General features: G+C 40.5%; 1 protein-coding gene and 1 long non-coding RNA gene across 4 annotated transcripts; one reads left to right on the top strand and one right to left on the bottom strand.

Annotated features, from left to right (window-relative positions):
* Positions 1–388: 388 nt before the first annotated feature.
* On the top strand, positions 389–5,426 carry LOC146494328 (uncharacterized). The gene is made up of 2 exons (XR_014871519.1): positions 389–788; positions 1,803–5,426. It is a non-coding gene; the product is annotated as an uncharacterized LOC146494328 (long non-coding RNA).
* A 222-nt stretch (positions 5,427–5,648) lies between these two features.
* On the bottom strand, positions 5,649–18,794 carry pan2 (poly(A) specific ribonuclease subunit PAN2). 3 transcript variants are annotated; one of them, XM_085145792.1, is made up of 26 exons: positions 18,668–18,794; positions 17,652–17,957; positions 17,399–17,568; positions 16,999–17,119; positions 16,810–16,887; positions 16,453–16,723; positions 15,230–15,575; positions 14,106–14,202; positions 13,819–13,938; positions 13,569–13,688; positions 13,348–13,476; positions 12,999–13,198; positions 12,212–12,360; positions 11,784–11,890; positions 11,593–11,691; positions 11,409–11,491; positions 10,705–10,849; positions 9,269–9,406; positions 9,117–9,176; positions 8,925–9,015; positions 8,692–8,849; positions 7,308–7,451; positions 7,053–7,232; positions 6,839–6,932; positions 6,051–6,254; positions 5,649–5,934 (listed from the first exon to the last, which is right to left on the bottom strand). In XM_085145792.1, exons 2-26 carry the CDS (start codon positions 17,937–17,939, stop codon positions 5,900–5,902), a joined length of 3,627 nt encoding a protein of 1,208 aa, XP_085001918.1. In that variant the 5' UTR covers positions 17,940–17,957; positions 18,668–18,794; the 3' UTR covers positions 5,649–5,899. The 3 variants fall into 3 exon arrangements, with proteins under 3 accessions (XP_085001918.1, XP_085001920.1, XP_085001919.1); XM_085145794.1 differs by having other exon boundaries at positions 6,063–6,254; XM_085145793.1 differs by lacking the exon at positions 18,668–18,794 and adding an exon at positions 18,477–18,661.
* Positions 18,795–19,453: the final 659 nt, after the last annotated feature.

Below are 19,453 nucleotides of genomic sequence, written 5' to 3'. Positions count from 1 at the left end.
TAGAAAAAAAACTTTTTTTTTTTAGAAAAAAAGTCGCTAGGGGGTCTGAAAACTCGCTAAATATAGCGACAAAGTTGCTAAGTTGGCAACACTGGCTGTGAGTTGTTGTGTGGCCAAGTGACTAAACAGACGCCTTTGTTTGTTTGTTTTTGGTTTCCAAAACTTATAGAGACAGTGTAAACAGGTCCATACAACAAATCTGCGACATTACCCACAAACTGAAAGGTTAAGAAATACACTTTATTAACCTTGTTATTGATACAGTATTTATTACAGGTGCTCCATGCATTCTCCTGCTGTATATCATTAAGCAGGGCTGCCCCTTTGTCACCGATTCTGTTCGTAATTATTTTTATGGACAGAATTTCTGGGCGTAGCCAAGTGGCGGAAGACTTTCACTTGGGTGGTCTCAAAATCTCATCTCTGCTTTTCGTAGTTGATGTGGTTCTTTGGCTTCATCGAGTGATGGCCTCCGGCTCGCACTGGAACGGTTCGCAGCCGAGTGTAAAGCGGTGGGAATGAGAATCAGCACCTCCAAATCTGAGGCCATGATCCTCAACAGGTGGTGTGCCAAAAAGTGATTGTCTGCCAGAAAGTTGCTTATAAAGCTGCAGCGTATTTGAATGCATATTTTCTTCCTCTCTGTTGAACTTTTACCGTCTTACCTCTGTGAATTCATCCCCTGCAGGTACGAGGAGGGCGGGGGGAGGAGGGCGAGCTTCGACTGGCCTGCTGCCTTGTTATGGGTACAGTCTGCTGGAGGAGGCCAGAGCAGATATCCGCAACCTGTGAGTATGAATGGGAATCAATGAAATGGTAGTGATTCAGATTCCTTATGCTGGCTCACCAGCATCGCTATATTACTCTGGGTTCTTGGCTAGCTTAGCGTTAGCATGCTGTCTGTGCAGGTGCTTACAAAGAGCCGAAGTTGTGTTAGCAGCATAATGCAGCTGTTTTTGTCCAGGATGCACGAGCGCAAAACCCGATAAGCAGGATCGATGGGCAAGCAGAATAACGATTCCAAACAGTTGGACTACTGGGAACCAGTTCTGTACAAGAACCAGTTCTTAATTTCTATCCTTACCTATGAGTCATATTTAAGGATATCATTAAAGGTAGTATTTTACGTCAGTTATTGAAACTACTCACAAATATTTATCGTGTCTTCTGAGCTCTGATCGGCACTGAAACAGGAAGATAACAGTAACTCAGTAATCTCCACAGAGCTTTCTTCTGAGGATTTATAAATGACACTGAGAACACAGTTTTTGTAGTTTTGTCTCTTTATTCATGCTGTGAGTGAAGTGCAGACTCCCAGTTTTAACGGGAGGGGTTTAAATAAGGTTGTGACACACACAGTCCCTCATTTAGGCTCAAGAGCAGTGGCGGTCCTAGCCTGTTTGGCGCCCTGGGCGAAAACTCCCTCTGGCGCCATCGGGTGAGGAAGCTGAAATGTCACAGATTCTGATGCATCGGGTCCACGCTTTGTGTTTATGTCTTTGTGTGGAATCTGTTTATCTGCTCTCATATGCTATTTTGACTGTTGGTGGTTGTTGAAATGAAAGCTTTAACCTGAGATTCTGCCGTTTCTGGCAAAATACATTTATATTTAAAAATCGATTCAGGATTTTAATGATTCAATATTGAGTTATTAAAGCTAGAATCTATTTTAATTGGAAAATCGATAATTGAAACCCAGCCCTACACTTGAGCTTTACCACGGGTCCTTACCTAGAGGCCTCCAGGTGTTGGCCTCCAGGTGTTGGCAGGCTAGGCTAACGGGACCGTTCTTTCCCCAACAGAATCCGGTTCACAGTGATGAGCAAGCCTCCAGAGGAACAGGAGCAGGAGAGGGAGTGTGAGGATGTGGGCGTGGCCTCCCTGAGGATCCCTGACATCCTTTAGAAACGGCGAGACATGACGGAGGAGCGTTTGAACGGTCAGCACGCACCGAAAAGATAACTACTTACTGATCAATCGGTAATCTGTGGCTGGTTTAAAAGAAGCTGCAGATGGTGTTTGTGTAGTCTCAGCTGTGTTTCAGCTTTTAGTTCATGCTTAACATCAGGAGCTTGTCATCAGTGATGTGAGTAAACAAAGGTCAGCAATTAGCTAATGAACCTTCTAACGATGGCTTCAGTGAGCAAACAGACATCAGGTGCACCTGAATGCACGTGATGTCCTCTGTTTTTGCAGGCTGAACATCAGCAGGTTCACAGATGTTTCTGCAAAACCCTGGAAGACAAAACTGAGACACGAACACACTGCAGGTCCGCCTCAGATTTAGACACTCAAAGCTCATTGTTCTTTCTTTCAAGTGCTTTCTAAGTAACATTCACACACATTCATACTCCGATGGATGCATCGGAGAGCTATTTGGGGTTAATATCTTGTCCAAGGAATCGAACCACCAACCTTCCGATCAGTAGATGACCTGCTCTACTGCCTGACCACCACCCCATGAGGAAATACTAAATAAGATGTTCACGGCATGTAGCAGGAAGTTAACTTATTTAATCATTTTCCTAATAAAAACAAAAAAATACCCCAAATTATCCAGAAGCATATTATGATTTTTCCTTGGCAGTACAATCAATGGGAATATGTAATGAGACTTTTGGGAAATGACAGTATTTAAGGGAATTAGTAATTTATAATTTTTCCTCTGTTGCATTTTGTAGATGGTCCCTGCACAGCAGTCTCACAGCCAGCTGCACACAGTGCTGTTAGTTCAGCGGGGAGAGGGAGGGGGGTTTTCGGACTAAAAAGTCTGAATTTTACCTCACTTTCCTTAGCCTGGCCCATGGCTTCAGCTGCAACATAAAAGTGACTGGGGGATTTCAAGACGTACATCATAGACCTTTCTTATGCTACAAACCGCAGGTCCTTTTAAAAGATGCCAAACGGGTCTTAAAGAATAAGGAAATTTTGAGAAAATGTCCTACAATCCTTTGGAATTCAATAAATCCATATTTTAAAACACCCCTGTAGAAACGTTAAGAGTTCACAGATTGTCCAGCAGGGGGCACCGTTACATTTATATGTGATTTAGAGCGCTTCACCAATCAGAAGGGAGTTTTTCCAAGCAGGTCGCTGCTTTAAGATCGAAGCTGGGATCTGATCTACGCCTGACTGGGTCTCCTGGGTGAGGCCATGTAATGTTTAAAAACCTGCCCTTGTTCAAGAGATGTTTTATCTACAATTATAATAATCTATAATTTTTTTCCTTTTTAATGACATCGGACCCATGATTTTATACGTGCGATTTTTATGACGCACATTTCCACGAAATTAAAGTTAAGCTATATATGTCTAAGTAAGTGACTCGCGGTCGTCTTTAAAGCTTCAGAAGCCGCTTATCAGTAAACTTATTCTTGGTTTGGGTGGTGCTCCTTCCCCGTGTTTTGTTTGTTTTTCAGTTTAGTAGAAAGACTTTATGGTTATTTTCTTTCAACTAGTTAAACCCTGCCCACTGCTCACATTTAGAGCAGTCTACAGACTCAACTTTTGATTCACAGATATTAAGCCTATATACACCAGCCTCATGTCAATACCTTGGACATGTTTAATACATGCATTCAATTCTCAAAGTACATGTGACGGTAAATAAAGAATAATGTCTTTTCAATGCTGCAGCAAGAGTACTGACAGGGACTAGAAAGAGAGAGCATATTTCTCCTATATTGGCTTCCTTTCATTGTCTCTCTGTTAAATCCAGAATTGAATTCAAAATCCTGCTCCTCACATACAAGGTCTTAAATAATCAGGTCCCATCTTATGTTAATGACCTTGTAGTACCATATCACCCCATTAGAGCACTTCACTCTTGCACTGCAGGCTTACTTGTTGTTCCTAGAGTATTTAAAAGTAGAATGGGAAGCAGAGCCTTCAGCCTTCAGGCCCCTCTTCTGTGGAACCAGCTTCCAACTTGGATTCAGGAGACAGACACTATCTTTACTTTTAAGATTAGGCTTCAAACTTTCCTTTTTTGCTAAAGCATATAGTTAGGGCTGGATCAGGTGACCCTGAATCCTCCCATAGTTATGCTGCAATAGATGTAGGCTGCTGGGGGATTCCCACGAGTATATCTTTTTCAGTCACATTTCTCACTCACTACATGTTTATACACCTCTTTGCACTGAATCACACTTCATTCATCTCTGGCTCTCTTCCACAGCATGTTTTTCTTCTCTCTCACACCCAACCGGTCGCGGCACATGGCCACCCCTCCCTGAGCCTGGTTCTGCCAGAGGGTTCTTCCTGTTAAAAGGGAGCTTTTCCTTCCCACTGTTGGAAAAGCTCATAGGGGGTCATATGATTGTTGGGTTTTTCTCTGTATGCATTACTGTAGGGTCTACCTTACAATATAAAGCGCCTTGCCTTGTTGTGATTTGGCACTAAAAAAATAAAATAGAATTGAATTTAATGTAACAGCAAAAACAATCTACAGATCAGTTTTCCAGTAACTGCTGTTAAAATATTTGATGCTTCCAGGTCTTGGTTTGTTTAAAAAAAACGAGAAGTTTAGAGGGAAGATGTTTCTGTAGTAGATCAGCTAACAGAACACACGTCTGAAACTTGAAAAGGAGTCCAACCAGACAGGGTACCCTTTTTGTTCTTTTCTGCATGAGGGAACAAAGGCAATGAAACTTCACTTTATTTAAATCACAGCTAATTCTGACAATTCCAGACAAAAAGCTGGAGGGTCCAGATGTGATGTACTTCATGTAGTAGTGATGTAATGTAGTTTTAGCTTATTGGTATTGACTAACTTCAGTGATCCATTGTGTTTGGAAATGCTCTCTGGTCACAGTTGCATTTGAATACATTTTTTCATACTTTAGCAGAACAAACTGTACTAAAACAGGAAAAGAAAAAATAGTTCTGCATTGAGATTTGTAAGAAATCATTTAAATTATTTTCCAGAAGTTACCTGGAAAATTAACAATGATAGCAGATTTCACAGAAGGATAGGGAAAAGACCAAACTAAAGTCATTGTTAGATGTAAATAGATTTCTCTGAACAGTCACAGAGTTTGGGTTATTCGATTTTAGTCAAGATTGACAAGTATTCATGTACCGTAATTCCCGGACTACAGAGCGCACCTGATTAAAAGCCGCATGCTCTAATTTTAGAAAGAAAATCAATTTTGTACTTGTACAGGCCGCACCGGATTTTAAGCCGTATGCGTTTCACTTGTAATATGAGATATTTACACAGAAATACTACACGTGAGGATTTTTAACATTTAATTTAATCCGTAAGGTAACATAAACGTTATGGTAACATACAAAAATACATACTGCAAATGCTTTTTTTCCTCGAACAGCGCCTGTAACACGGCTACCTTTAAGTATACGTACGTATCAGTAACACACAAATTACGTTGCTTATGGTTTTTTTACGGAACAGTGCACAAACAACATTACAACGTCTCTTAACAACCGGTAAAACTTATTAATTTTATTGGTCTACTGTTACCAGGCAAAATGTTTTTGGCCGCATAAAAAAAAATATGCATTAGCCGCACGTCAGTATAAGCCGCGGTGTTCACAGTGTGGGGAAAAAGTAGCGGCTTATGACCCGAAAACTACGGTACATTTCCCACTTCCTGGTATAAAAAAAAAAGCATCTTACATGCTCAGGATGCGTTCATTTACAGCAACAAAAATCTTTTTTATTTAATGTTTCAAAAAGATAAAATACAAACCATTTTTTTCTGAAAACCTTTGACTTAAAAAGCCCAAATTTATTCATGACTAAAAATGATCAGTCACTGACTCAGTCTGTTTACAGATGTAGACATACCTGCATGAAAACTGTACACAAAGCAAACGAGTATAAAATGTGACACATCTGAAGAAAATAAGCAAGAGAATCTCCCGGTCACGGTGTTGCTCACAGCCCCATCACAGAGGGAAACACAGCAGCACCTGTGGAAGGAAGGAGAGTGCATTCAATCCATTCACAATGTCTCTCATTAACCCCTGTCATCTAAACTCACACGACGTCAAAATCAGTCTGCGTCTACTTCAGCGCAGTCTCGTACTTTTTGGGCTACCTTGACCATCTCCTGTGTCCGATTCCGGGACTTTCCAGTCCAGTTGGCGCCCTTTTTCATAGAGTCCCTTGAGGACCTTCCTCACTTCATCATTCCCGCCGCCATGACTCAGCTCCAGGTACTTCCTGTACAGCTGCAGGGCAGTGCGTGCATCCTCTATGCTGTCATGGGTTTCCCCCTGGATGTTGAGGTCTGTGGACATCAAGAAGAAAACGATCAGAAATGACTTAAGGTAAACTGTTATCTTCAGATTTCAGAAGAGAATTACATTTATTGATAACGAGTGAAATGAAATGATTATGTTATATATTTTTAAGTGTTTCAGCTTGAAATGTGTCTATAACCTTGACAGAAAGGTCTCCGAAACTCATACATCATCAGTGTACTGTAATCTGCTACCATCTGGGACTTTTTTACACTGCGTGTATGTTGGAAGTTGTGATTTTATTTATTCATTTATTTATTTTTTGATTGGTTGGTTTAAGACTTCAAGATTTAAAGGAAAACTCACACATATTTGAATTAGTTAATTTAATTAAATAAAAAGTACAGGATTATTTTTTGAGGCATTCATCTGTATGTCTGAAGATCATTGAATGCAAAGACTTTAATGCTGTATATAGACGTGAGTGGCAGGTAAGGCTCATGGGCTTCTGTAGAAAATGCTACTGTCAGCTGCTCCCTTACACCATGTGTTAACTACTAACCTTTGTTTTTTGTACATTTTTTGATTTGTTTATTTTTACAGTAAGCTCTATATTTTAACCTTGACTTACCGAGAAAATACCAGGCAAGAAATCTAAGAGAAATCATCCTCTTGCGGGGCAAATGGAAGAGATGGACAGTATCAACAACTTGATCTTTGGGAACCTTAAAAAACAAAATAAAAACCTTAAAAATCACATCTTATCACTCTAAGAGTTGTGAGGTGACTGAATTTGACTTTACTGAACTCTAAATTATACACACTAGTTTATAGAAACAACATACCAATAAGTTGATGACGCGAAAGTCTTTCTGTAGGCCGTGACCTACAAAGCGAACTCCTGTGTCAATGAGGAAGCGCAACTTTAGGTAGGTTGACTTCAGAGTGGTCAGATGCTTAGAGGATATTTTGGCATCCAGGTCTCCAGGTTTGATGCCAGAGTATTGTGTCAAATAGTCGACCACCTGGAAGAACAAATTGACCAGTTAGCGGGTGGATCCTTTAAACATTATACCCTCATACTCTCTGCAGCTTCTCACCTGCTCCTGAGTGGAGATGTAATCATCGATGAAGGGGACCCCCTCGTTGGGCCCCTGACCCCTCACACAGGTGATCCTGGCCACAGACATCTGACTGGGCTTAATGGTTGATTTGGTGCCATCACTGCGTAGCTCTGCTTCTTCCTGCAGACGCACACATTAAAGAGTTGAGTTTGTTTAATAACAACAAGATTACTTTAGAAAGACTCCAGGTTGCCAGTGGACTCGAACCCAGGACTTTTTCACAATAATACATCAGCTTTTTACAGCTTATGGGTAAAAAACATTCCATTTAACACAGTCTAACCTAGGAGAGCACAGATTACTAACCTTATTAACTGGACACCTGGATTAGTTTCATGAGTTAACCATTATGACCAGTCTGTTGTGACAGAGAGCTCCCTGTAAATGTCTATAATATTTTTTTTATCATGAAAGATTATGTCTTCCCACCTTCTTCTTCAACTGGCAGGCTTTAGGGGTCGCCTCCATCTCACCCTACCCATAACACCCACCATGTCTTCCTTCACTACATCCATAAACCACCTCTGTGGCCTTCCTCTTTTCCACCAGGCTGTCCAATATATCCACCATCCCTCCTCTGCACATGTCCAAACCACCTCAGCCTTGCCTGTCTAACTTTTTCATGGCTGAGCTGCCCCTCTGATGAACTCATTTCTAATCCTATTCTTTCTGTAACACCTTTTCCTCATAACCAGGTCATCAGCTACAGGTAATACTTAATATTTAGTGTTATAGATTTAAACCTGGAAGCTTTTTTTTTAGTTATTTGGTTTAACATAAGAAGATACAAATCATAATCAGGTCATGATTAAAAAGGGCCTGATGTCTCCAGGTCACTGTAAATTTCCATGCCATGGAGATTTGTGTAGACTTTATTGTCAGCTTTTCGCGGGTAAACAACTCCAAACAAAAACTTCAAAGAGTACACTGCGCTTTGAAGTCACACTGCTACAGGAAAAGCAGAAGTGGTTTAATCCCATGGATTCCTCTTTATTATCAAAGTGTTTACACTAACCGCAAAACAATGTGACAAATATCTGGCAATTTCACTCCTTTGAAATCCCACACAACTATATTATTTTCAGTTTCAAGTTAACACCAGCGCATTATGGTTAGAATAGTTCTCCTTTAAGATGGGGAATGTTGTAGTGGAGTGGGTGGATAAAACTTGAATGGGTTTTGAATTAAATTCATCCAAAATCAGAAAAAAAAATTCAAAGCCACAACAAAGCAGAAGTATGCGGAATGAAGAGGAAGGATCTTTTAATACGGTAAAGCAAGCAACGATAACCCGATTAATGTGGTTACAAGTGTTTTACAGGGCAATGTATTCACACAGTGGTATTGTGGTTAGAGTTACCTGATTGAGTGTTACAAACTCAGCGTCCAGCCCCACCAGATCACCAGCCTGCGGCATCTCACTGACCATGAGAGGGATAAAAGTGGCATGTGTCTTCCTCTGCTTCCGAGCCAGTGACGCCTCTGTGAGCAGCACGCTAGCATCTATGGGATTTTTAACTGAGGCAAACAGCAGAGCATGAGCAGTTAGATCAATAAAAAGAAAACCTTCAGATTTATTATGCTGAAACTTACTGCGGAGGTCGTATTTGGTGTGGTAGTTTCTCTTAGCGTAATACAGGATGGCTGGCACTTTCCAGCTCACATCAAACTGTGCAGCCTCAGTCTGAAAACAAAAACAATAAATCAATAGATAAAATAATAAATAGCTTTAGGTGACTGCACACATCTAAATTAGCAAAAATAAATAAGCAGTAAAATCCTTACTTTATCAATTGGTTCAATGAGGAAGTCATTGAAAAGGTACCACTGCTGGTGTGTGACTCCCTGAAATAATAAAATCATTTTAAACGTTAAAAATGTAACTTTTCAAAGTGAGTTTATCTCAGACTGCAATTTCTTATCTAAGACTAACGCACCTCTTTTCTTTGATGGTAGGTCTCACCCACTTTAATGTGTGCAACCAGATTACCACCCGTGCGAGCATCCAGGATGTGCGGCACCGTGACCACCAAGTCATACAGAGAAGCTCCCTCCGCCTCTTCAGCAGCACTTAACTAGTAACAGATAAAGTACGAGATAAAGAGAAGATAAACTTTTTTTTTTAACCACATGCTGTTACAGCAGCCAAAACAGTACACCCAATTTAAGATAAATAACCGTTAAAATAGAATATCTCAGTAACTCAAACTCTAATCTGACAAACTGAAATGGAGTAGTAAATTTAAAAAAAAAAAAGAACAGAAAGGAGCACAAATGAACAGAAAAAAGTGAAGTAAAATAAATACAGGGGTTAGAGATCTAAAACTCTTAAGTTAAAGACAATAATGGTTTAAAATTATCTAAAAATTGAAATAAAATATAGCTAAATGCTATATATAAAAATAATAATATGGCAGCAGGTTATTCCAGAGATTTTCCCAACTAATACTATCCAGTTACTCCTGAAGTTCCCAGATGGGCGAGCAGGCCAGATGAGATATATAATGTTTTCAGTGGTTTCTGAGACATCCCAGAGTAGACCCATTCACCTCAACTAACTCGTTTGGTAATAACCATAGGTGACTTGGAGGTGCTTCTACCAGCGGTTTCCCACTTGACTGCAAACCACACCAGTACATGCTAACAGTCTCACTCTGATGAAGCCCGCAGAACCAAAAAAAGGGATGCTACTCTGAGCTTCCCAAAGCAGATACCCACCCCAGCTACATCTGCACTAATTCAGGTTTCTTCCACACCAGTGAGGGAACATTCCACATCCCAATGAACAGACAGTGATGCTTCGAGTCAACATATCCAAGCCCCTGTCTTTTCTTGATACCCAGGTCACACTGCACCTGAGCCCAGCGTCTCTCCCTGCATGTGGTGGGTCCATAGAGGGGCAGATCTGTTTACAGGTTTTGCCCCACTCGGTGCCCGGCAATGGGGATTTACTACATCTCTCTTAGTCTCTTATCCCTGCCCTGAAAGCAGTTAGCCTTGGAACATGAAACAGATCCCTGGATCAAAGGGATGTGCAAATCCCTCTCTCATCAATAAGGTGTCAGTTTGTCAGGGGTTGTAAAAAACTATATAAAAAGTTACATAATATATAATATAATGAAGTGTGTGTATACAGTAAAACAAAATAAGAGATAAATTTAACAAAGAAAGAATAAAGATGTCTTACTAAATGTAATGGGGGGGAAAAGCGCAGCAAATGTCATATAAAATTAAAGTTGCTCAATAAAACAATGTCTAAGTGTGGCCAGCAGATTTACTGCTCAGAGATACTGCAGTGAGTGGACAGGGAGGAAAATTACAGACTGAAATGATTTCAAATTATTGTTAGCTCAAGAAGCTCTAAAAGCCTCACCTCCTCGGTCTCAGACCACCTGCTGATCTCTAGTCCTTGACTTTTGCTGATGGACATCTTGAGAGTGGCGGGGATCCAGATGTGCCGCAGATCCTCTGTGCGAGTGTCAAAGGTGATGCCCTCCATACCGCAAATCTCCTCCCCACTGCACAAAGTTTAAAGTGTAAAGTTCAACAACATATTTAATCACAATCTAAGATAAGAAGTGCAATTTCAACAGCACATTTCAGTTTTTCTACATGATCAATGTAGAAATTACAGAAAAAGATCTGATAGCTCAGTGCCAAAAGACTGTCCCTTATTTGAGGTTTCTTTTTTTCCAACGGAAACTTTTCTGTCATTTAATTGTTTATCCAATCCTCACTACTTTGGTGTAGTATGAATGGACACAGGGGGAGGTCTTTATCGGGAGGAAAAGCTATAACACAACAAACACAGTTAAAAGTCCAATAATTTATGCCTACCTTCATTTTTCCAAAGTTGTCTACCACGCCAGATTGGAGTCTTTGTCAAGCTGATTCTGGCCCGACTAAGGCCTCCAAACCTTATGTTTGACACCCCTAAGGCTTCTCAAAGTGCTCCTTCCAATGTACAGCTGTGTGTGTGTGTGTGTGTGTGTGTGTGTGTGTGTGTGTGTGTGTGTGTGTGTGTGTGTGTGTGTGTGACTATTTCTTTAAAATGAAAAGGGGTCTTACTCTACTTACTCTAAGCACCACTCAGTGGGCATGGGAGGTGGTTCTTTAGGTTTTGCTGGTTCCTCTTTCTGCTTGGCTTTATTGAAAGCATACTATAAAAAAAACATTCATGTAATTAATAACAAGTTAATTAAAACCAAGATGGTCTTCTTCTTTCTTTTTTTTTTTTAATGACAGAATCAATGTCCCTTACCTCGGCCTGAACCTTCCAGAATTCAGCCTCTTTGGCACTGTTCACCTCACAGTTTATCACCAAAACATCTGGGAGACATCGAATGTTTCGTGTCTGCACCTACAGTGTAACACAAACACACTATCACTCTGCAGCACAGCTAACAATCTGTTAGGTATTGACAATATGAGTGAATAAAAGCTGTAACTCACTGTGGGCTGATACTTCTCACAGTTTTCACACCATGCCTGAGTGCTCTGCTCCAGGCAGATGCTTTTCTTCAGGATCTCAGCAAAGTCATACTCCTTTATTGTTTTTTCTGAAAAATATCAGAGTCAAATGAATATACTTGTAACAGATATAGCCTACTAATCACTCAACATTAAAACTACCCATCTGTAATGGAGGACATTCAAATATTTAAAGCTACAAATACAGAACAATAAAATATAGTAGCTCTGGAAAAGGAAGATAATTAAATTTCTAAATACAGGATTAAAAAAAACAGATATTGGAAACTGATAAGATAAAATTATCATTATTATTATTATTTTTAAATGTAAGCAGATGATATATATACGTGTAAGAAAGAGGAGATATTATGAGTGTGAAATGCACACCTCAGTGCTCTCAAACTGACCTTGAGTGTTCTGCTCGGGGTAATGCATGGTGAAGAGCAGCGTGAGGGAGGAGCGGACCGTTTCTTTGCCACAGCGACACAAACTACTGTTCTCAACTTCACAACCAAACAGCTTTCCAATGACAGACTCACCAGAGGAGCCCAGAGAACTGCAACACAAACACAGAGCAGTCACATTTGTTACGCAGATGTTATCTTTTAAACGGTTTCTACTTTTATAAACAAACTTAATAAGACTGGAAATATGTTCAGTAAGACTGCAGGGCTTACTAGACTCACAGAGCAGTTTTTGCTCTGTGAGTGACTAGCGGTCGGGAAAGAGTAAGGAATTCTGCAAATGATTCACTTTCTCTCAACAGAGGTACAAGTTCCTGTCAGGGTACCCGTCTGATCTTTTATACAGTCTCACGTAACAATAAACTGGACGTTAAATAAATCCAGGTGATATGAGGTGTTTTGTAATGTTACTGTCACTTCATTGTTAGATGTATGTAATTATGTCTGTAATTGTGATGCCTTTTTTGATGTGGTTGTCTTTATCGAACAATCACCACACACAGAAAGAGAATTTCTCAAAGGATAACGACAACATAACAATTGAACTATTTCCAAGCATTGGTCCCCAGGCACAACACCCATATGTGTGTGCTTTGGCCAAGGCCACAGTGATGGGAATAGTAAAGTAACCATGTTAAGGATGGAAGAAACACCAGCTCCAGAGGAAACCCACAGACCCAGGACTCTTTCTCTAAGCAGCCTAGATCACATCCAGACTGATGTATTATACCTGCTGCTAGCACCTCTGTAGGCTTGTGGACCCTCCTGCTCCTGTGTCTCCTGGTGAAGCTGGGTGAGGATGAAACGATTCCAACTTTGGATTAAGCGACCAAGCCTAGCCTTCCCCGTTTGCTCGTCCGAGTCTGAGAGGATCAGGCCCAACGCCGAGGCTTCAGGGATGGTTCGAAATGCTCTGAGGAAGTTACTGGCCTTGAGGAAGATGATAGGAGATGGTACTTTGGGAAAGCTACATAATAAATTATTGTCCAGTTGCAAAGAAATGAGGATTCAATTTAAGGGTGCTGTATTTCCCAAGAGGCTGAATCGTTATTTCAGAGAAATGAATGGAAAAAACTTACCTGACATGGATCTCCTCGTGACAAATCTAACATGTGAAAGAGGAAGCCGAGCTCACAGGCCAAACAAAACTCTTTCTGGCACAAATGATTCTGAACAAGACAGCGAATCGGCTCCAGGAAATATAACACCTAAGACAAAAAACCAGAGAGCAACTCTTAATGATGTCTCATATCACAAAATAAATTTTTACCAAACACATTGTAAATCTTCAGTCTCTTACCTGGATCATGCAGTTACAGTAGGCATTGGGAATGTGTGGCTCCAGGCCAGCAAACAAGGTCCTGTTGTAATGTTTGAAGTCAAAGTCCTCCAATCCAAGTTTAGAGTATTTAATTGTGACCTGAAGCAGAACAAAGACATCTTCATCACGTGTTTTGGAAATCTAAATTTACAGTAAAACTTTATAGATTGTGATACGTCAAAGATAAATCTCATCTCTATATGAGAACGAGAATGAAATAAAGTCCAACCTTTCTATACTTTTTGGGCACCATATAAAGATGTGGCTCTTCATCACGTCCTATTGGTGACTCAGGGACCTGGTTGTAATTATCATAATCAGGCTCCACATCTTTAATTTTATAAGGAACCTGAAACCAAAACAGGGACCACAAAAAAAAGTTAAATTATGTTGAAAACCATGTGTTTAACTGGTTTTCAACCTTAAAATAGAAAAATTGTTAGGATTTTGTCAAGAAGGAAAATTAAAAATCTTTTTTCCCCCATTTAAATTAGCATAACCAAGTTCTTCACATGCCTGGTTCCTGGGGCGGGTACGAGGATTTGCTGCGTAACCAATGAAGCCAACAGTTTTCATAGTGCGGAGGATTTCTGGGTCCACCGGAGGGGCTCGTCTGTTTAAAAAAAACAAAAAACACATGTTTTAGATTGTAAAGCAGTTAAGGGGAAAAGGGGAAAGGGGCAGCTACAAGCCATGCTTCTCATTCTGAAGTGCCTTTAATAGTGAAACAGGACTAAATTAATATATTCGTTCAAAAAAAGAAAAAAAAACTGCATCACAAACTTTACAAAATCTGAACACGAAGAAAATCCAACCAATTTCAAGCCATAGTTTACATGTTTTAATTAGTGTCATAAAATATGGCGTGTCTCTGTCCCTTCACATAAAGTGTGTAATATATGGCTTCAAATACAGATGTCATCATTTCCATTGGTAATGTCATCGACTATGACTGCAGAGAAGAGAAATTAACCACTTCCAGATTGTCAAGTAATATGTTTATGGTATAAACAGTTATGTCATGCATGAGATCGTACATCTCCATTGATCCAGCTTCTCTTTCCTGGTTTGGTTTTACCATATAAATTCAGAAAAGCTTGAAAATGTTTGATATTTCTCCACACTGTTTAAAAACTTCTTTTTTTCTTCTTTTTTTTTGGTAAAGGAAAACGATCCTTAAAAAACTGAAGTCAACAATGCTTTACTCTGTCTCTCAATTCTTTCCAACTTCCTTATTCTGTCTGTGGCATCCAGCCCCGAGCCCACAGGTTCCTGATGAAAATGTAAATTTCTTAAAAACACGTCATAAACCTATAGTTTAATTTTCCACCGAGGCTAAATAAATTCCTAAAACAGCTGGGAACTTAAAGTCTTGGCAATAGTGTATTTTTTGGAACCACTTTCTGCCTTTGATGCATTTCTTTGTATTTTGAGAAGTGTGACACTGTAACGTGGAGTTCGTTTGAGATAAACTATAGTGACCCTGATGAACTTTTAAAGACAAAAACAGTTTGGTTTTCTATCCAAGTTACTTTCCAGAGTGTGTGTTTCAGTTCAGTTTTTGGTGACTTATTTGTTTTTAATTTTAGTTTTTAAGTTAAGTACAACAGTTTTGTATATACTGTTAATAATTGTGTTACCTGGGGCTGGGTGTAGCCAGGGCAGTGGGCCAGTCTGACAGCAGAGGCTCAGTGCTCGTCAGCGGCATGGGGATCAGAGAGAGGGGCAGCAGGTCGTGATTCCAGTCCAGCTGAGGCAGTGTGTCCACGAGGCAGGGCAGGGCAAATTCCGTCTCCCGTGAGTAGTCGTTGAATGAAACTTCTGGAGCATCGGACCAAAGGTGCACACATCCCCCTGAATCCCCAAAGGCTAAGGCTTGTTTGCTTGTTGACACGTCAAAACTCATGAGCAACTGGCCCACTGTGTTGACGTGAAAAATATCTGCCATGTTGGCAAGGCCGGTGGGCTCACAGAACTGGCACTGACCTAGAAAAAGAGAGAATACAGGCAGTTATAGTGAAGCTAAATGTACCATCCATCCATTCTCTTGCACTTTCAATTCAGGATCACAAGGCGGGGGCTGGAGCATATTCCAGCTGTCATAGGGCGACAGGCTGTCGGACTGTTGCAGGGCCAACACAGAGACATACAACCATTTGCACTCACATTCACACCTTTGGTCAACTGAGAATCACCAGATAACGTAATCCCACTAACTGCATGTCTCTGAACTGCAGGAGGTAGCCACAGAGAATGCAAACTCTGGCCAGAAGGCGGATTCATACCTGGGACTAGCGCTAACCCCCACACAACCATGTTGCCCGGCTACATGTACCAGTTTTTGGAAGCATAAGAGACTGCGGTAAACTACTTATCAGATGTCAGTTTTGTTATTGACTTTCCTAATGATAATATATCAAACTAAATGATGACTCCTATCATCAAAGTGTTCTGCTTTAGCTCTTAAAACCATACAAGACCATACAAGACCAGAAAACTACAGTCATTGCACGAGGTCCTGTGCAACAGCTGGAAAGAGGAACAAACACATCAGGAATGCCACAACAGCTCTTGCTGGCCTCACTGTACAGCATTAAAATGAAAATAATTGTGTACATTGCTTGTGTCATGAGCACACTCTTCTATAGCACTAAGAGCTGGACAACATACTCCAGGTGGGAAAAAGACTCAACCCCTTTTCACTTATGACACTATAGTTACAAAGAGAACAAAATACATTTGACTGTAATGTCGAAATTTAATTCTTCTTGGTATTTCACTTATGTTGACCAAACAAACCAAGGAAACTAACAAGCAATCAGACTAAAGAACTCTAAAGTTGACTAGACTCTTTAGTTCATACCTGTCTGTGAGAGGATTGCAAGCCGTGACGTGTAGGTAGGAATGAAGCGCAAGAAGAGGGGATCCACATGCACCTGAAGGGGGGTTACAGCACGCATCATGCGGAGGTCATACACCATGAGGAAACGGTCACATGCCAACCCATTCAGGCCTCGGCTGGAGAATCCACATGCAGCCAGAAGGTTTCCGTGAACATCAAAGTCTGACAAGCTGCCAGAAAATGCATCAAACTCATGCTCCATCTTAAAGGTACGCAAGTCACGAAGGGTCACCTGTTTTGAACGGAGGGTAAATGTGAGAGTCATGTAAAACAAACAAATATATTTTTTCAAAACTGATATAATCATATGAGACTTACTTTGCCAGAAGTGTGTCCACAGAAGAAGAAACGATTGGTCTGACGCATTATTGCCACTCCAGGTACCTCCACTGTGAACTGGAAGTACAACCAAAACAGCAGACAGTCAGACACTCGCTGTGAAGTGCTATGTTGTGCCAGTGGTCTATGCTTATATCAGGCTTGATAAATGCAAGCCTGATGTCTTACTTTTTGAGTTTCTTGGACTGTATTCAGGTCAACTTCAGCTACATAGTTTTGCAATCCACCCATCAGCAGTGTGTTGTTATCAGTCATGAGGAGGCTGTGCATATCAGCTCCTTCCTCCATCCTGCAAAGCACCAAAAATGGCCATTAATTCCATAACCGTAAAAATATTTTCACATCTCCATGTCATAAACAATCAATATGAGCACAAAAACAGACAGGTGACATAGAGGCAAAAACACATCCCTATTTAAGATAGGTAGGATTCACAATAATATCTACTGACAGTGTTTCTTCTGTATTTTTGCAGAAAACTTCACCAGGACACTTAATGTTGTATTTTCTCTAATTTCTCACCAATATTATGCAACATATCAACAATCAATGTAAAAGTAACACTTACGGATAATCAAACATGACGAGACCTCCACGAGTGTAACATCTCAGGTTGCATTTAGAGAGGAACAGCACGCCTGTTTCCAAACTCTGAATATGTCGGATGTCATCGGTTGCGTGGACTTGGAAAGAAGAGAAGCGTGCCATTGTTGGTCCAAAGAATGATGTTACATGACCCTTAAAAGAACACAAAAAAGGAATATTACAAAGTGTAACGGCTGACAAAACAATCTGTCCTCCAATATAATTCTGGGTCTCACTCTGTGGTTTCCCATCCAGAGCATTTCCTCCTGCAGGTCAAAATGTGTTGCAGTGACAGGGATGCCAACTTCTGAAACTACACTGTGCAGCTCAGAAAAGATCCCCTCCATCAGGTGTACAGGCTCCGGGACGGTCACAGCCTGTCCCTCTGGGTATAGCTCCACACCCTGGAGTAGTTTTGGGTTTAGGTGTGGGTCCATGGAGGGTTCCAGGCCTGCATCTAGAGTTCCATGAAGGCTGGCTGAGTATTCACCCATCCCAGGGTCAAGACCGTCAAAGTTCATCATGGATTCAGTTAAATCAACCTAAAGAGAAACGCCAACGCATGTTAATAGTGACACCAGGGTCATGTTGAGGTGTTGGATTGGAACCAGTTTGTCTTTGTCTTTTTGTTGCTGGGTCTGAAGTGCTCTAATGTTAGGATGTTAGGCTTGGAGAAGGTTCTTTCGAGTTTTTCCTTTTCCAAGATGGGAGTCTTGTTTTATTTCTTTTTGGTTAAAATCTCAGGTTGTTTCTTTGACTTAACACTGACTTAATATCCCATCACACTTTTAGAGTTGGAGAAGAAATTCGGATGAGAGGTGAAACATCGTAAAAAACCTAAGAAGAAGTCCAGTAGTCCTAAAAGCAGGCGCTACTACAATGACCTGGAGAACTGAGAATCTGCAAAAACATCCTGCAGCTTTGATGCTAGCTTTGACGTAGCTTTAGAGTTCGCGTTTGTAAGCTAACAGGGGGGGGGAAACCGAAAAACGATTCTCTGGTATCCATTTCTAAAACATACATAGGGTAGATAATCTAAAAAGTAAAATAAAATAACTCACACACAAGAGTAGTGTCTAATTTAGCCGTGTTTGAACGCTGTTTTGTGTCCTTTATCTAAATTAGCTAATGCAGCGTGCAGCGTTGTGGCTAACCTGAATTGTTCATGCTAAACTGTACGATACCTGTAATACTAAACAGGCCCACCCATTTCTTAAACTTAAAAATATACCGATTTAAGGTCATCACCTACCTAAGCCTGAACTGCAAAGGTGTCCATGCTCACACTTCATTCACAACAACAAACACACGGACACTGGAAAACGTTTCCGGGGCACCTCTGGTGCGTTTAGGAACCGCGCTGGAGCGTAGGCTTCCGTTGTTATGACAGACGCACATTTCATCTTGAGAGTACAGTAGGCCTATTCATTAAGTCTTTAAGTTGATTTAGCTATTCATTTAGTAAAACACTAGTAAATTATCTTATTAATCATAGTTCATAGTTTATGTTTTTCATTGACAAAAACACAAGCACATGAGATTTATAGGTCCTTTTGGAGTTGTTTTCAAACATCTCAGTTATTTTGACAGCTAACTTGACAGCGCTAAAAAATTATATATTAATCTAATACTAACATCAATTATTCTCTTTGTATGGCTAGCTCTCTAGCCCTAGCGCTGCATGATACGTGAATGCACCGTGAACTCCCGTGTGTTTGTGAGGTCCTGAGTTCGACTCAGGTCGGGTTCCTTTTATGTAGAGTTTGCATGGTCTCCCCGAGCTTGCGTGTTTTCTTTGAGGGTACTCCGGTTTCTTCCCACGGTGATAAGACATCCAATTAGCGGGGTTAGACTAATTGATTGATTCTAAATTTCTCATAGCTGTGAATGTTGGGTTACTATGGTCACTATGTACCTGCGTAACTGCGAAAACGCTCCATCAGATTAAGGTATGCCAGAGTTCAAGGGAAATTTTAAAATTACGCAGTGTTTATTTCATCATCAGAAAGGTGACAATTAAAAGGTTTTTTTTCTCTAT

Source organism: Neolamprologus multifasciatus, chromosome 20 (assembly GCF_963576455.1).
Source record: "Neolamprologus multifasciatus chromosome 20, fNeoMul1.2, whole genome shotgun sequence".
NCBI classification, from domain to species: Eukaryota; Metazoa; Chordata; class Actinopteri; order Cichliformes; family Cichlidae; genus Neolamprologus; species Neolamprologus multifasciatus.
This window is presented reverse-complemented; position numbering and strand designations above follow the sequence as displayed.

What these genes read in the sequence shown, in the direction of transcription:
- pan2 (XM_085145792.1), bottom strand. Translation starts at nt 17,939, where the DNA reads ATGATGAACTTTGACGGTCTTGACCCTGGGATGGGTGAATACTCAGCC. An exon ending in TGCCCAAAAAGTATAGAAAG is followed by an intron (nt 13,689 to 13,818) that starts GTTGGACTTTAT and finishes GTTCTGCTTCAG; the next exon opens with GTCACAATTAAATACTCTAA. An exon ending in CCTACCATCAAAGAAAAGAG is followed by an intron (nt 9,177 to 9,268) that starts GTGCGTTAGTCT and finishes TTATTATTTCAG; the next exon opens with GGAGTCACACACCAGCAGTG.